This window comes from Chiroxiphia lanceolata, chromosome 22, assembly GCF_009829145.1.
Source record: "Chiroxiphia lanceolata isolate bChiLan1 chromosome 22, bChiLan1.pri, whole genome shotgun sequence".
Taxonomy (NCBI): Eukaryota; Metazoa; Chordata; class Aves; order Passeriformes; family Pipridae; genus Chiroxiphia; species Chiroxiphia lanceolata.
This window is the reverse complement of record NC_045658.1, coordinates 3,572,657-3,588,853: the sequence shown is the minus strand read 5'-3', so window position 1 is coordinate 3,588,853 and position 16,197 is coordinate 3,572,657. Positions and strand designations below refer to the sequence as shown.

The 16,197-nt window shown below is 46.7% G+C and overlaps 1 protein-coding gene across 1 annotated transcript; it reads right to left on the bottom strand.

Moving 5' to 3' along the window:
* Positions 1–672: 672 nt before the first annotated feature.
* Positions 673–12,219, bottom strand: MASP2 (mannan binding lectin serine peptidase 2). The gene is given in 7 exon segments (XM_032709064.1): positions 673–2,432; positions 3,514–3,595; positions 3,598–3,705; positions 10,050–10,181; positions 10,450–10,627; positions 11,612–11,831; positions 12,123–12,219. Coding segments are annotated over 7 exon segments (834 nt in total). The 5' UTR covers positions 12,200–12,219; the 3' UTR covers positions 673–2,395.
* Positions 12,220–16,197: the final 3,978 nt, after the last annotated feature.

The following is a 16,197-nucleotide window of genomic DNA, read 5'->3' as shown; positions in this document are numbered from 1 at the left end:
AGTAAATAAACGATGATTGAAAATACATTGAAGTGTTTCGAGTCTTGATTTTTTTTTAAAGATACTTCATTTTCAATTATATTGTTCTAGAAAGTGAAATAATGATGAAAGAATGTGAGATACAAGGAAGTGGAAGTTTATATTGTAAGGGAGGGCTATGTATTTTTTTTTAACTTTATTTAAACATTTTTAAACATTTTATAAACATTTTTTTTCTGACATTGCTTTTAATTAATTCTGAGAATCTGTTGCAGCTGTTCTGCCCTCTCCCCTCACCTGCTGTCACCTGAGATCCATCTTCTCCTGGTAAACAAGCAGGTGTAAGAGTGGTACTAACTGGGACTACCCGTTCCACTCTAACCAATACCATTATCAAAGTGGACAAGATCAATTTTTATAACCTTCAGGAATTATTTTTCTGCCCTTCTTCATAGTGTTTGCTCAAAATCTCCAATGTCCTGCTCAAAGCTGAGGGGTTTTTTGATCAGCTACACCACGAGCAGCTGTTGGAGCCCCGTTGTCACACAGCTGATCCTCCTGATCCTCCTTTCCCTGTAATTACAGCACTTGCCAGGGAAACTCTCCAGGCTCCCCTTGCTCCACAAAGTGCAAGACAACAAAGGCAGCCAGAGCTGTTTAACAGTTTTGAGATCTGAACACTGAATTATTGTGCTTATACGGATTAAATTAAGTTAATGATTCTAAATGTAATTCCTAGATTGTTTTGGAATGGTAAAATTGCTTGCAAATGAATATTTGATTTAGAATACAATTTTCATTAGTAGTGCATCCCTTGGAAAAGTTCTGTAATCAAGAGAGACAGCACTGCTGAGGAATTTGGGCATGGAGAAGGAAATGCATTTGTTCTGAATGTAAATTAAGGTAATTGGAATATATGGATATTCTAATCTAAAAGATAAGAGCGACAATTATGCTATTACAGTGTAAAATGTTTCTCCCAAAACTTAGTCTTGGATCTTGACTAATTTTACAGTGTAATTAATGTAGCAGTTCAGGCATTAAAAAACAAAATTCCCAACCCTGTACTGTGCAGCGAGGGAGTGCAGTGGCTTTTCCCCTCACAAGTGCTGCTAGAGCGTGGTTCAATCTTCCTGTCAGAAACAATGCCAAGCAATTTAAAAGCAACAATTTAGTTAATTATGAAACTGCATTCTCCAAAAGAGCTGGAGTAAAGGAAGGTTCAGCTTTTTACTCTCTTCAAGGAGAACTGAACTGAGTTTTGGGCATTAATCTGCAATGCTGGCTGTGCTGGGGAGACTCAGGAAAGACCAAGGCGTGTAAAATAGTAAATGGTTTAACAAATCTAAGGTCAGTATTAGTTATTACAGTCACACCATGGGGTTATCATAACATTTTCAGTTTTCTTGGTGTTAAACAGCACCTGTAGCAATTGCCAGTCTGAAAAATCAGTGTAACAAAGGTGGTAATTGATTGTTAAAATGACCATTCTGCCCTGAAGTGGTTCTGCCTCACCAGCTTAGAGGTACTAAAAGAAAGCCAAGAAAGCCACAGGGCTGTACCTGCTCCTGTGCAAGAGCAGTGGAGTAGCTGAGTGGGTGACTGTGCCCAGCCCAGCACGGGCAGGTCACTGCAGGCAGGAGCTGAGGCACGAGCTGCAGTGTCTCCAGTGTCCATCACCACGTGGATCTTGACCTGCATCCCAGAGACAGCACAAATGAGAACCAGGGACTGGAACAGCTGGGCTCTGGTTAACAGCAGGAGTGACACTCTACAGGCATCCTCAGACAACATATTTTAGGTGGATTTTGAGTCCCTGCGGGTTCCTGAGAAGGTGACTGTGTCACTTCCCCCCCTCGGGCTATTCCCAGGATTTAATCTCTTAAATCCACTGATGGAGTGGGAACGGTAAGAAAGCTCCCAGCTGTGACTGAATAAAGCCTACCTGGGTACCTTTCAGCATTGCTTACACAGCCTTAAAGATGCAAATCCTTCCCACAGGCAAAGTTCCAGGTGTGTCCAGGTAAGGTGGGGACATTCCCTTTGCACACCCCCGAGCCAAGGACCACGTTTAATTCCATGTTTAGGCCCTACCATTACTGTTGGCCTTTCCAGGGCAGAACAGGGCTTCACACTGGCCCTGAATTTTGTCACTGCATTTTCACACATCCCTAGTTCTCCCACTGTATGTGTGGAATCCATAACTCTCACATCAGTTCAGGTATTCTGGTTTTCTACATAAACAGTGCAGTTGTCAAATCAGACAGCCTAGAAAGTAACTGCTGAGTTAAGACTGTGCCTCCCCCAACCACCATCACCTACCTGTGATTTTAAAGTTCCATAAACATACACCTTCCAAAACTGCCTGCTGGGAAGCTCAGTTCAGTTACTAAGAAGTAAGTGTGAAATGCAGCTTTCAGCAGGAATGACCATGTATTCCTGTTTTAACTTCCCTGGAGAGATGAGTAACAAACGGAAGAACATCAAAAATTCTCGCTCCACTGATCCGGTGAAATCTTTTGTAAAATCATCCTTTTCTTCCAACGTAGTTAGAAGCAAATCTCTGAGCAGCAGCAAGGGTGGATGGACACACAGACATGCACAGGAGCAATTCTTCAGGGAGGGTATCAAAGGTCAGTTGCTGACAAACCCAGTGTGCTGAACACACCTCTAATTACAGTACGCTGATGAGAAATGGCACCTGCGTGTTTAATCCCCGGGAAATGGAGTCCAAGAGGGCTGACAAGGTTCACCCGTGTCGAGTAGTGATATCTCATGTCACGAGAGAGCACAGTCCTCACCAGGACAGGCCGGGCTTGCACTGGTGCGCTGTGACCATGGGGTGGTGCTTCAGCACTGCGGCACACGGACCTGCAGCGGGGCACGGAGCACAGCGCTGCCCTTAGAGCCCATTTGTTACTGCTAAGGGCTCCTCGGGGAGAGCACACCCTTTCTCTGCCCTTTCACACTCGTGGATAGAGATTTACAATTACTGAGAATTAAAGTTCAAACTGCTGCTGACTCCCACCAAAGGGGAGCAGTGACCTGCACCGACAGGACCAGCCCAGGGTGGCTTGTTGTCTCAACACATACCTTGTAACTCTTGACAAGCTGGGAAAAGTGGTCTCTAAAAGAGTCATATGCCTGGATCCAAGTTGAACTGTAAGATCAGCTGCAATTCTAGGCTTCTCTCAGAACTTTACTTCAGAATTAAATTCCCTGGCAGCCACTTGGTTGGTAGGCACACTACTGAAAACAACCCATGAAACCACTGTTTCAAAGCACCAGTGTTTGGTCACTATTCAGGCCTTTCCAGTATGAAGTTCTGGGAACAGGGCAGAGATTGGGATAAAATCTAATTTGATGGCTTTGGTGAATTTTCCAAAAGAGGTGTTGAGAGGAAGAAAACCCCAAAGTGACAAAACTGAAGCAAGAAGAAGAAATGAACACATGGTGAAACATGGGCTGAAGAAGATGCAGTAAAAAAGCTGGGCCTGCCTCATAAAAGCTGTGATGAAATGCATTAAACCTCACCTTACCTTAAGGACATCACAGGGGCACAGCAGTCCTGGGTGTGTCTCCACATTAAAGGTCTCCATGAATTCCAGGATCAGGAAGCCTCTTCTATCTGGATCCTGTAGCTGCAGGAGCTGAGATCAGGTGTTGGATAGTCAGGGCCAGGGATTTCTCCAATTCTCTCAGCAAAAACGAGACACTGACAGTGGGCTGGGAAAAAACAAACAACAGGAAATGATCGTAGTTGTATTGACTCAGTTCAGCCACGCCAGGAAAAGGAGGAGGATAATTTTCTACACTAGTTTAGCCCTTCATGAAAGTTCTGGAGCCACAAATCTGTTGTGGTGGGACCAGGGCACCAGCACTATCCAGCACTCCTGCCTCGGGAGAGGGGCAGGGAAGGAACTGGGAAAGCACCACTTGAACAGCCTGCAGGGCTGCAGGTCAGATACAGGGGTGGTAACTGGAAGCTCCTCAGAAACATTCCAAGGTGTTAAATTTGCAGCTTGGCTGCTGCTCCGGAGTGTGTGGAGTGGTAAGATAGCCATCAGCTCCTCAGTTCCAGAAGCCTCTGAATGCAGCCCTTTCTTTTTAATGCCTTTGTTGCCAGACGTTTAGAATGTAATTGTATTCTCTGAGCAAAACCAGCTGTGCCTCTTGCCGGCACAATTGGAGCCACAAATGCTCCCTGCTGAAGAGAAGCAAGAAGGAACAGCCACAAGTGCCCCGAGGATCTCTGCTTGTTGACAGCATCTGATCACTGTGAAGTGGTGCTTTGATCAGCTGGGAACAAAGGCTTTATGATGTGCTGCAAAAGCTGGATGAGCAATCCTGTAATTGATGAGGAATGCTGGACTGGCTGATAACACCGGCAGATTTTTGCACCACTCTGACACTGAATTAATTGTAAGAGGGAAATCGTTTGACTTTGAATTGTATCCTCAAACACACCATGCTAACCTCCACCAACAAAAATGCCATTATCCAGGCATTAATCACAGATTATCACCCAAAACCAGATCATACAGTTTAAGGTTGTCATTTTAATGGAAGGGGACTAAGTTGTGAATGAGAAAACTACTGTCCCTTAACTATGGATTTCGTTAGCCAAGGTTCTTCTTTTACTTCAGGGAATGAAGCTCATTTCCACCCTATACCTCTGTGTCAGCCTCACTTGTTGCCACGGGAAATATTTGGATTACAAGCATTTACTGGGAAAGGAAAGCAAGAATAGGTGAAAGGATAATCTTTTTGGTGTATGTTTGTGTGGCTCTCAGCTCAACTAAAATACCCCAACAGAAGCCATGATGCACTTGGGCACCAAGTGTTCCTTTTAGCACAAGCTGTAATTTCAGAACAATCTCCCTCCCTCTGTCCATCTTCCCAGAGAGTTTCGAGCAGCTGCTTTTGTTTGACGCGAACCTTTTCATCGCCCCAGTGACTGAGCACCTCTCAGTGTTCCAGATCGTTCTCACAGGTTTTCAAACACAGCTGGCAGATACACAAACAGTTAATGAACACCTAGAAATGCCTATTCTGTTAAAACTGAGTGCTCTCCTAATTTATAAATCCTGTTTGGTCCAAAGAAATGGAGACAGCTTGACTAATTCACCCGGAGGTGCTGGCTGCCTCTGAATCCAGCCTTACAGCACCCTGCTTTGCACCAGCAGAGATCAGCTGAGCCACCAAGGGAATTCAATCTTTTCCTTTCATGCTACACTTGTAGAGGATTATTAGTAAGTGTTTTTTTTCCTTAATTATTACTGCCTCATTCTTCCCAGCTAAATGCACATTTCTGTAATGTCACTGACTGTCTCAAACTACAGAAGCATTTGACTATGTAAGAATAAAGCACGTTTTCCAGCACACTCTCCTGAGCTGCTTAAAATATTCCAGACACAGAATTCACTGCCTCTCCCAGGCTTTAAGATCCCACTCTAATGCCTCCTTCCACCTCCTGTAAGCCCAGGCTAAGAAACACCCTGAAATCTGTTTGATATGCAGATCTAGCATATCTATGCTCACCCCCATGGAAGTGCAAAAAAAAATCTGCTTCTCTTAAAACTGAAATTTCCTCATGCTGCCAGTATCTGTGCCAACTCCACAGCCCCTCCAGGAGTAGTCTGGAGGCAATTATAGGAAAAGATAGGGATGAAAACATGAAATCCTTAGGTGTGAGAAAAGACAGTGGGAGTTCCTACCCTAAGCATACAAGTCACAATATAATGAGGACTACCTTTATGCCCCCAACTCCCTACTGAAATCATTAGGAAGTTAGGATCTCAAATTCTTTGCCAGTTCTGCAACGGAATCTTTATCATATAACCTACAAAACCATTTGTCCCTGGGCATGGGACCTCCCATGCAAAGAAGGGATTACTCAGGTTGGTAAGGTTAAATTCTTTCTTACAAGAACCTCAGAATTAGAAGGCAGCAACATCTTGGCTTCTATTTACCAAGGTGATCATGTTATCCTTTGCTGAAAGTATGTTTAAAGGAATGTTATTAGACTAAAGCTCACCATAAATACATGTAATAGAGAGAAGGGATGAAGAAAAGCCCACTGTGTGATAACACAGATATGCCAGAGACACAAAACAACAGTGTGTAAAACCACCCACTGTAGCTCCTGAAAGCTGTTTACCTTCTCAATAATAAGAGGGCAAAGGAACACATGATGAATTTAAAGGGTGAAAACCACAAACCTGATACAAAGCCAGGATTATGCTCCTGCATGAAGGATACTTTAAATAACACTTACAGAACTGTATCATCCAGTGAAGTGTGAGGGGCTGGCCAGGCTCACAGGTTGGACTCAGGGATCCTCAGCCTGGGTCCATTCTGGCAAGGCACATTCCAGAACTGCTCTGACTGCCCAGGTGCTGGTTCAGAGGCTCTTCAGGGCAGAGGCTGCTCTGTGTTCACGTAGCAAAGAGCAGCACCATGTCTGTGCACAGAGCTGGGCTCCCCACACACTGCTACAGCTCAAACAAAACCAGTGCCCTGTCAGGAGCCCAGCAATTCAGAAAACTGGCCTTGTTTTGAAGGACTGAAAAAGGAGAAAGACAGAGACTAATATTTTTTCATACTTCATTACATCTGTCTCCTTTCAATCCAATCCCTAATGCTGATGTGAGATTTTCATGATACAGTTTGGGAAAAATGTGAATTGTCACCAATAAATTCTCTTGACCTGTGCTCACATGAACAGCCAGAACTGGCTGACCCAACAGAAGACACTCTGCTAATCCAAGGGAATCTGCAGCTTGAAGATGAAAAGGCTCAGACTGGACCTTACTTTTCTCCTAATACCTTCTGGATGTGGCCACTGGGAGTTCCCTTTGTCAGGGCAGTATTTTTTTCCATAATTCTGTGAGCAAGAAAGTCATAAACACCCAGCACAAAAAGGATCAAATGATTTTTTAACATCTGCCAGCAGAAATGCTCTCCCCTGACTGCTCAGTCCGAGCTTAAGGGCTGTCCTGAGAGTGCTCAATTATGCTTAGGCCATATTTTTATTAGGATCACAGTGAGCTGTTTGCCAGAGGCTTGAACCCTGAAAAATGGCCCCCTCAAAACTTGCAGGTCCATTGTCATTCTCTCATTAGGCCCCCAACGAAAGGTGGGTCATAAATTGTGTCACTGATCCATGACAAAATTTCAGGCTGCTTTGATCACAATTCACTGTGACCATGAAACAGCTTCTGAACAGGATTAAACATGGCACAAGTAAGCCTTGGTACTGCTTGCACAGCCACTCTACCCCCAGATCTGTTCTCTGCAGCACCCACCTCCTAGACACTCACTGAGCATGTTCCCAGTAAGTCAGGGCAGGGATGTTTCCTCTCATTTTGCTCATGGATATTCAAAGCTGGTACCAAGTGATTTGCTCAAGGGAACATCAAAGCCTGCAAATGCAGTGGCCTGAAATGAGTGTTGTCCCACCTAAAAGACTTCATCTTTCCTCCCATGCTCACCTGGAAAAGGGTTCCTTCCCTGTTTATTCCACAGCTGGAGTAACCAAGCCTCATAAATAACAATTAAAAGCAACTCCTGCTAAATAGCAGAAATAAGGCAATACTGATTGGCTAATGCTCCTTAATCCCTCAAGCTTTTAGACAAAGCCTTGTCTTACCTTCAGCAGTTCCCCTGGAGCTGCTGAGCTCTGACTTGTTAAACTCTTGCAATAATCATCCCGTTTCCCCCACAGAGCTGGGGGGCCCTAGTCCCTGACAAGTACAGAGCACAGCATTTCTCCAGCATGTCTGAAGATGGTCCCTGCCCAAAGGGGGTACAGCCTAAATGGACATCACATGGGAATCACTGTGGAGCAGGGAGAGGCACTTTGAGGGACTGAGACACCACAAGCAACTGAGCTGAAGAACAGCATTCCTGGTGTTGCATCTACCGTGGGGAGAGCACCTGTGAAGAAAAGATACCTCAGCTGCCCTGTGACATTCATATGACTTTACCAAACTCCTGGAACTCCAAAGTTTTTCGTACCAGAACACACTTCAGCCATGAAGCCAGGCTCCCAATGGAGGAATGGCCAAAGTCACAAAATGGGGATAAAGAAAAATTCAGACTTTTCCAAAGAGTGAATGGGCTTTGAAAAGCAAGTTTCAATCTACAGATCTGTGTGCAGACAGGAGTGTATCTAAAAGGACCATTAGAGAACAAAGGTGTGGTCATGGTTTTGTTGCAGTTTAAGAACTATGGAAGGTCAAGCAACAAGAGCTGGACAAGAAATTCAAGAGTCTTCATGTTTAGCTGTGATGCTCAGGGGCCTTTCACAATTGGCTCCCCTCTTATCAGCTCTTGCTTTATCTACCTTCTTTTTTCCCAAGTGACACATGGAAATGTGAGAAAATGAATGCCCCAGAGGCTGCCATCAGCTTTCAACAAGGAACAGCCTCTTTATTGTCTGCAGGAGGCAGGTCTGAAAGGCAAGGAACCACAACAGACAAGTCATGGAACAAGAGAAGCCTGCAGCCCTTGGGCAGACTGCAACAGGCAGGTCAGGAGGGAGGGAAACCAGCTCTTCCCAGAACATCTGTCTCCATCTCTGCCTAAGCGAGGAGAAGCTTAATTATCTGACGCTGGAAAATAAAGGAGAAAAAGAGCCTGTCAATAGCAGCCTGCCCAGGCAGGAGCCCAACACTCACAGGGGCAGCTTTTGCCCTCATCTCATGAAGGAGGTCTGCAGAGACCTTGTCCTTGCAGCCCAGTGGCTGGAGCAGCTGCAGCCCTGAATCTGAGGGCTCTAAATGTGAACAGGTTCCAGCACATCAGCTGCACCACAGAAACTCCCAATTCTCAATTCCCAGCTCCTCCATCCAGGTAGCCCAGCCCTCTGCTATTACTGAGAAGCTCCCTGTGCTCAGGCTCTGTTCCAGGAGGGGGACAGAACTGGGCACACACGAATGGTCAGTGCAGAGCTGACAGTTCACAGCTTTCCAGTTTGCACCTTCACATTAAGGGCAGGCACAGGCTTTACAGTGCCAGTAAATCCATATACTTGTGCTAAAAGCCATCACTTTAGGACAGTCTGTTCCAATACACTGGAGACATGAGGAGCTCGAATCTTGAATCAGACCCAGGCAGCCACGGCTGGAGAGAGTTTGTAATGGGCTGGAGTTGGGAAGACAAATGCCAAGGTAACCTTAAGCACTGGAAGCTGGATCCAATCCTGTATTTCAGCACAGGGGAGCTCAAGGAAACCATCCTCCACTTCTGACAGTATTTATGAGCAGTATGTGTGCTGGTTCTGTCCAGACAGGGTTCAGCTCCAGGTGGCAAAGCTGCACCCTCAAAGGATGAACCTCTCACCCTGTGTTTCACTGCACAGGGAATCCTGAGGTGTTGATCTTTTCCTCTGGTTTGACCTGAGCAGCAGAGCTGGGCAGCAGTGAGAGATCTCACACTGTGAGCCCTCTGAACAAGAGACCCATGCATGGTCAGCCTCCCATTAATGAGTGGAACATGGTAGCTAGTGTCAGTGATATGTGGATTGTGCTGCTTCTTGGCCTGTGTCCTTCCAGGGAAGAAAACTATTTCTCCATTAGACTTCACAACTCAATTGTCAGTTTTTCCAACACATCTACTAATTTGGGTCCAGACTACTCAGTATCTCAGTACCCAGGGAACAAGATGTACTCAGTTTTGCAAGACTGGCTGCACTGGCAGCCATGAACATGGGAAGTGTCTGTGGTGGGAAGTATAAGGCAAGTTTCTTGCCTCTCCCATTCAACCCACCTAAAGGTGAACAGAAGTGGAAAGGAGTAACCACAACCAAGTGCCATAGCACCATTTTACTGCCACACAAAATTGCTGTCCCTGATGGCAACCATTGGCCCACAGCCACTCTGCAAAGGAGGGCCTCTGCTCCCAGCCCTGACCAACCCCCTGAACTGCCTTCCAGCCGCACCAGGTGAATAGGGAATAGTGAAAACAACAGCAAAACCCCACAGATTGCACCTTGCTGTTAGAGCCAGGACTGGATTTAAGTGGATGTTGTAGGTAGGGAATTATCTCCTGATCTATCAAGAGCTCACCTGTGCACGTCCTCTTGTTTTCATGCAGTGTGTAGCCAACCCTGCAGCTGCAATAGTAGCCCCCCACGTAGTTGTGACAGTGATGATTGCAGAGGGGTTCACCATCCAACAGCTGCTTGCACTCATCAACATCTAATGGGCAAAGCACAGAATCAGGCAAACAACACCCTTCAACAACGTGTTCTCTCATTGTGAGCCGCTCTGTGTTTTGAGAGGTTGGGCTGTTTGCCTTTGGTTGCTGTGCCCTTCTGCACCTGCCTCTGTACAGTGAGACATCTCCCACCCCACACCCACAGCACAGAGCAGCACAGAACACAGCGAAGCACCAACCCCACCACAGCTGTGGCTCTTCCACCTACATCTCTGATCTAAGATCTTATCTCCATCTAAGATCTCTTACCTTCAGCAGCATAGAAGGCCTCAAAGCCCGTGAATGGTTTCTCATTGGAGTAGTCGGACCGGAACACCACCATGAGGTGGTTGTCCATGGAGATGTATGTCTTGTTGCCCGGAGCCTCCTCAGTGTCTGTGCTGTCCTTTCCACACAGTTTAGCCAAGGTCTTCCCACCAGAGCTCAGCTGGAAAACAGACAGACAAATCCACCAGATGAGCACAGAGCACTGATCTTCCCAACCTGCCGCCATGGCTTGGAAAGCTTGTGTTTAATGGTGTGAGGAAGGAGGTTTGGATGCTCTCAAAATGTGCTTCTGGACATCGGTCTACATCCAAGGACAGATAAGAGAAGATTTCCCCCATTCTCTGTGATTTAAGCCCATAATTTTGTCTCCCTTTTTCCTTTCTTGTTAACTTGGTGCTCTCAGTGACAATCAGATCTTGGTAAAGCCCAAGGCAACTGGGGTGAAAAGAAAAAGTTTCACACACTGACAAATTCAAATGTATAGTAAAAGGTGTCTTTAAATGAGTGACTCACTTGCTCTATGATTCACCTATTACAGTTTCAGTTCTTAATTTATCCTTAATACAAGAGAAATGTTCTGACACATGGGGTTTATGTTGGGCATGGCAGAGAGGGAGCTATGTACTACAGACCTACCAGAAAGGAGTACTCCATCCTGCCCAAAGGAAAGCACATGAAGAACAACATGGACCTGGGGAATGGGAGCAACTTGCCATATAACACCATGGAAATGAGATCTTTCTAAGTGGGAAGAGCCTGGTTTGGTTCTGTCAGATGGAAACTGGGCTTGCACACTCCCTGTGTACACAGCTCCCTCTTGGATGTGCATCAGGCCCACACAAACAAGTTCTTCCTGAGGTTGTTTGTCATGTTAGCCAGCAGACACCAGAGCCAGTGCCCGTTCAGACAAGCTGACAGCGACTTGTTTAGACCATCACTTACATTTTGTGGTCTCCCAGTTCTGCTTTCTTGTCCTGTGGGCCTCAATAAATACATCATTTAGAAATCAGTTGAGCCTGAACTTTACAAGCAGATTAGAATCAAGTGCCTACAAGAGTTATACTGGTCCTACAGGTGCCCAGGATCACATAACCACAGTTTTTAACAGCTTAGCCTGCTACATGTCACCCCATCCTACACATACCTTCACATAATCATATTCACACAGGTAGGACAGCTCCAGGTTGAAATGGGTGAAGTAGATACGGACAGAATATCCCTTGGGGACAGTAATATTCCAGATTCTCTCCTTGTGGTTTGGGTAGACATTTGGAAAGTTTGGGGATGTGATCCTCCCATACATTTTCTGTGGCACAATACTGCTCTTCACTCCACTGTAGAGCACAGCCAGCAAGACAAACAGCCTGAGTCAAGGAACAGAGATTAACAGAGGAAGAGTGAGTATTAACTCAGATCATAGCCCAAAACCACACATCTAAGTTGCCAGGCTCGATACCAAATCAGGTATTTCAGCACGAGCTGAAATCTTCATGCCCACCACCCTTCTCATTTGACAGTGGAAGAAATTGGTTGGAATCAGTGTAGCCATACTCCAGTAGCAGCTGAACAAGATGAGACACATGTTCCTGCCTTCCAGAGCCTGCACAAAGCCAAGTGGCCAGAGGAGCTGGGGAGGGCCCTGCCACCGCACTCACCTCATGGTGCTGCTCTCCTGTCCGAGCCTGCTCCGCTCTGAGCCCCGGGCAAGGAATCTCTGCTGCTGTATTTGCATTTGGGGGTGGATGTATTTACTGTGTGTGCTCTGCTGTGTTTATCTGGATGTTGAACTCTGATGTTTATCTCCCTTCCACCCCCTTCAGCCTGCTGAGTTCTGGGAACAGCAGTCACTAAAAACCAGGCTTGTGTTCAGGCTTCAGTGAGGGACGGGGAGAGGCAGGCAGGGATCAGGACTGCTGCAGGCTCTTGCAGGGAGCTGTAGTATCGCTGCTCTGTGGGAAGGCGGCAGTGGGAGGAGGTGGCTCAGACAGTGTCTGCACAGGGAGTGCGGGGAGCTGGGCAATGTTCTTTCCCCTCTAACCAACTGATCCACAATCCTACTAATGCAACCAGCACGGTACTGGGAGTAGTTCCTTCTGTTGTCAGAGCAGGAAGGTGTTAGGGACAAAATAACGGAGCACATTACAGGATTTTAGAATAGGGTGGAGTCTCATTAAGTGGTTCTGTGTAATGGCACAGGAATACTCAGGGACACCACACTACAGCACACACGAGTTTCAGCGATGCCAAAGTCTTCCAGTTCTCAGCTGTACCTTTTAACCCAGTGCAAGCTTGTGGTGACTGAAACCTGCTCCAAGACCTGTTCATATGCATGGGTTGCTTTTTACCCTGCCCATCCTGGAATGCCCATAAGGTAAAACAGGCACACTAAAAAAAATAACTCAGATTTCCTCTAAACACTGTGGGTCCACACAGGGATTTCACACTGCCCAGGGAATTCAACTGGGAGAGTCAATGCCTATAGGACATAAAGCTTTATTAATTTCACTGCTTGCAGGCTGCTTCTTTCCAAGTCAGCGCTTAGTTTTCCCACAAAACTCCTGTTCCAGTGCACATAGAGATAGGCCTGAATTTATAGAGGATGAAAAGCCAGATACATTAATGCTGAGCTTAGGTCCACCTCTTCCTTGACAAAAATGGACAGAGAGTGGGAAAACTGGTCTGCAGCAGGGAACAGACCACTGCACTGCACAGAGAGGAAATTTATCCAGAGATATCCTTTAATTAAATGGACACCTTTTGAGCAGCCAAAAAATCATTACCCCGGGCAGTGAAACTGCAGGAAAGCAGGAGTTATTACATGAGCAAAAACTAAGGCAAACAAACCATTCAGCAGACTGCAAACAGAAAATACCATTTAATAAAAGTGAAGGAGAAAGTAGTAGCAGTAATAATTAATTGTGTAGTAGCAGTACCTACAAACATGGCTAATGGACAAGAACCCAGAGGGGATTAGCTTTTCCCATGGCCCACTAGCTGTTAAAATGATTCTATCAACAAGATAGATGTGGACCTTAAACTGGCTGGAAACGAGGGAAGAGAAGGAAAATTTTGCAAAAAAATCAATCCGTGCCTAACTGAGCTGTTGCCTGATTCCCTCAGGCAAAAATACTTCCAGAAGCATCCCCCATCAGGCTTCCTGCTGGGTTCAGTAGCAGAGGCACAGAGAGTCAACTCTGATCTTAGGTCTGAAGGGTTTCTCACAGCCCTGAACTTGATGAGGCCCCTGCAGCTGAGGGTTGCTGGACCCAGACAGCTGCCTTAGTAAGCTGTACCCCTGGAGCCTGAGAAGCTGAACGCTTGGTGCACACACCAGCTTTCCCCTGGCACGGTCTGGGGAGAAGCACCTGATGTGAACCATGCCAAAAACACTGTCCCTGCTTCTCCACCCAGAATCCTTCCAGCTCCAAAGGCTCAGCTCATCAGGTGCAGCAGTGTTTTGGGAGTGCTGTGACAGCAGACCTCAGGCCACACAGATGCTCCTCTTGTCCCCAGTCTCCCCTTGGCACAGGACTAAGCCAGCCCTAAGGCTGGGTGCACTTCATCCATGTCACTGCAGCTTCCAGTGCCCTGGGACTTGCTGAGTTACTGATCCACTTTAGGAAATTTGGGTGTTACCTGGAATGATGCCTTCTGAGAAGTCTGACCAGCTGTCTTGTGCCCCTGTCTCCTTCCACACTGAGGGCTGACTGAGGGAGCACAAAGGTGAGCTGCATTCTCCACAGAAACACCAGGCCAAGGGTCAGAGAAAGGACTTCCCTTGGAAAAAAAATAATTTCTGTGGGATGGAAGATTATGGAATGACACAGAGGTTCTGGAGAGTCCTTTTCTGAGCCCACACTTTCCCTCAGACACTGTACAGTCTCCCAGATTATGATTTTACTACTTGACACTGAGATCTGTCAAGGAAAGGCTTCAAATCCCTCCTGTGGCAACAGGGAGTGCAGACAGCAAAGTCAGACACATGAATAAACCAGCAAGAGCAGAGCTGCTCAGCCAGCACAGTGCCTCAGGCTGGTAGCACAAGATCCAGAGACTGGATCTCCACTTTCCCTACAAAACCAGACACCAGCAGGAACCAACCAAAGAGATGAGAAGGCTGGAAAGCAGCTTTGCTGCTGGGGCTGTCACAGAAGTGCTGTGAGATCCAGGCTAAGTCGTGGGGCAGCCCTTCAGTTCAGATTTCCCTCTGACCTCAAGTTCTAAAACTGCAAAAATATTACCTGAGGTAAGTTTTGCCTAAGCTGTGTTCCTACAGAAAGAGTTTCAGTTGTAACGAACTCTGAGCTCCTGTAAAAATGAAATCAATACAGCTCCACTTAATCAAAAAAGTCCCAGACAGCTCTATTCTCAAATGGACCATGCAAAACCACACAGTGCCTCCAAAAATCAGCTTGTGCTGGGGGACGAAATCACCTCCGGGTCTTTGAAAGGCAGCTCCTGCACTCTGGCAGCAGTCCCATGGAAAGCACTGCAGTCACTGGCTGGTGTTCCAGGTATAATAAACAGCACAGTGAGCACCTGAACGTGCCTCTGGGTCTGAAACCCGGGTACAGTGCCAAAGCAAGAGGCTGGGTAATGAATGGAGGAAAAGCACAGTGCACTCATCTGACAGAGCAGGGCTGTCCCTGCGTCACCAACCAGGGCAGCAAATGAGCAAAAGAGCTGCTTGCTGTGATCCCTGAAGACACTGCTCCCCACTGCCCCTGCTCTCCCAAACGCCAGCTGCCTCTGCAGAGCCCTGAGAGATTGCTGGGATGCTTGTTGTTCCATGGCTAAATCCCATCCTCCTGCACTGAGGGGTTCAGAGGACGGGGGGAAGCAAATGCAGCGGAGGAAAAGACGTTCTGTTTCCTCATCACAAATCAAATAGCGTGACTGACATCAAAAGACAAGCACACAGACGGAGCAAGCAGAGCATGGAGTGGGGCAGGGGGAAGAGCCTGGTTGCTGTGAAACAGAGAAAAAAATAATCTTGCCAGAGGAAAAATAGGAGGCAGGGAAAGCTCCTGCAATGGGGCAAGACACTTTCATCAGTTAGGGCAGGCTTTCCTCCTTCCCACGCTGTCTGCTGCCACCTCATTGCTCTATATTCTGTTTGCAAAGACAGACTCCAGCTGCTACAGTGCTATGGAACATTTCTCCAGCAGGGAAAAACCCACTAGCCTTGGCCTCTTTACCCTGCACAGACTGACTTCCAAAGGACAGCCAATGCAACTCCACAACGTCATCCTCATCTGAAACTTCTCAGATCTGAGCTCAGATTTTCCAGGAGGATCAACAGAAACTCTGCAGTAAAGATGCTGGTTGAGAGTTTTGCTCCTCTGGCATGATCAGAGCTCTCAAAAGCAAGGGTGACCATCACCTGTGTGGGACTGGCCTGAGGCTGGGAAACATGACCTCTCCAGGAGCACCACAGAGCTCACACAATTTATACAGCATGTGTGTGTACATACTGAAAATGATGGATAGGTTCTGTTCAACTGCACAGCTGCAAGATCCATCAGCACATCATTTTCACCCCTGCCAGCCCACCTCAACCACTGCATGGACAGATGTGTATTTATGCACGTGACTGTACAAATGCCAGGGCAAATCCCTGCACTGCACACACTCATTCCCTTGGGAAGAGAGCATGACACAAGTAAGAGATGCTGAACACACTACTCTGTTTCCTCCTGGAAAAAAACTCCCACTCTGCTGTGGGGAAGG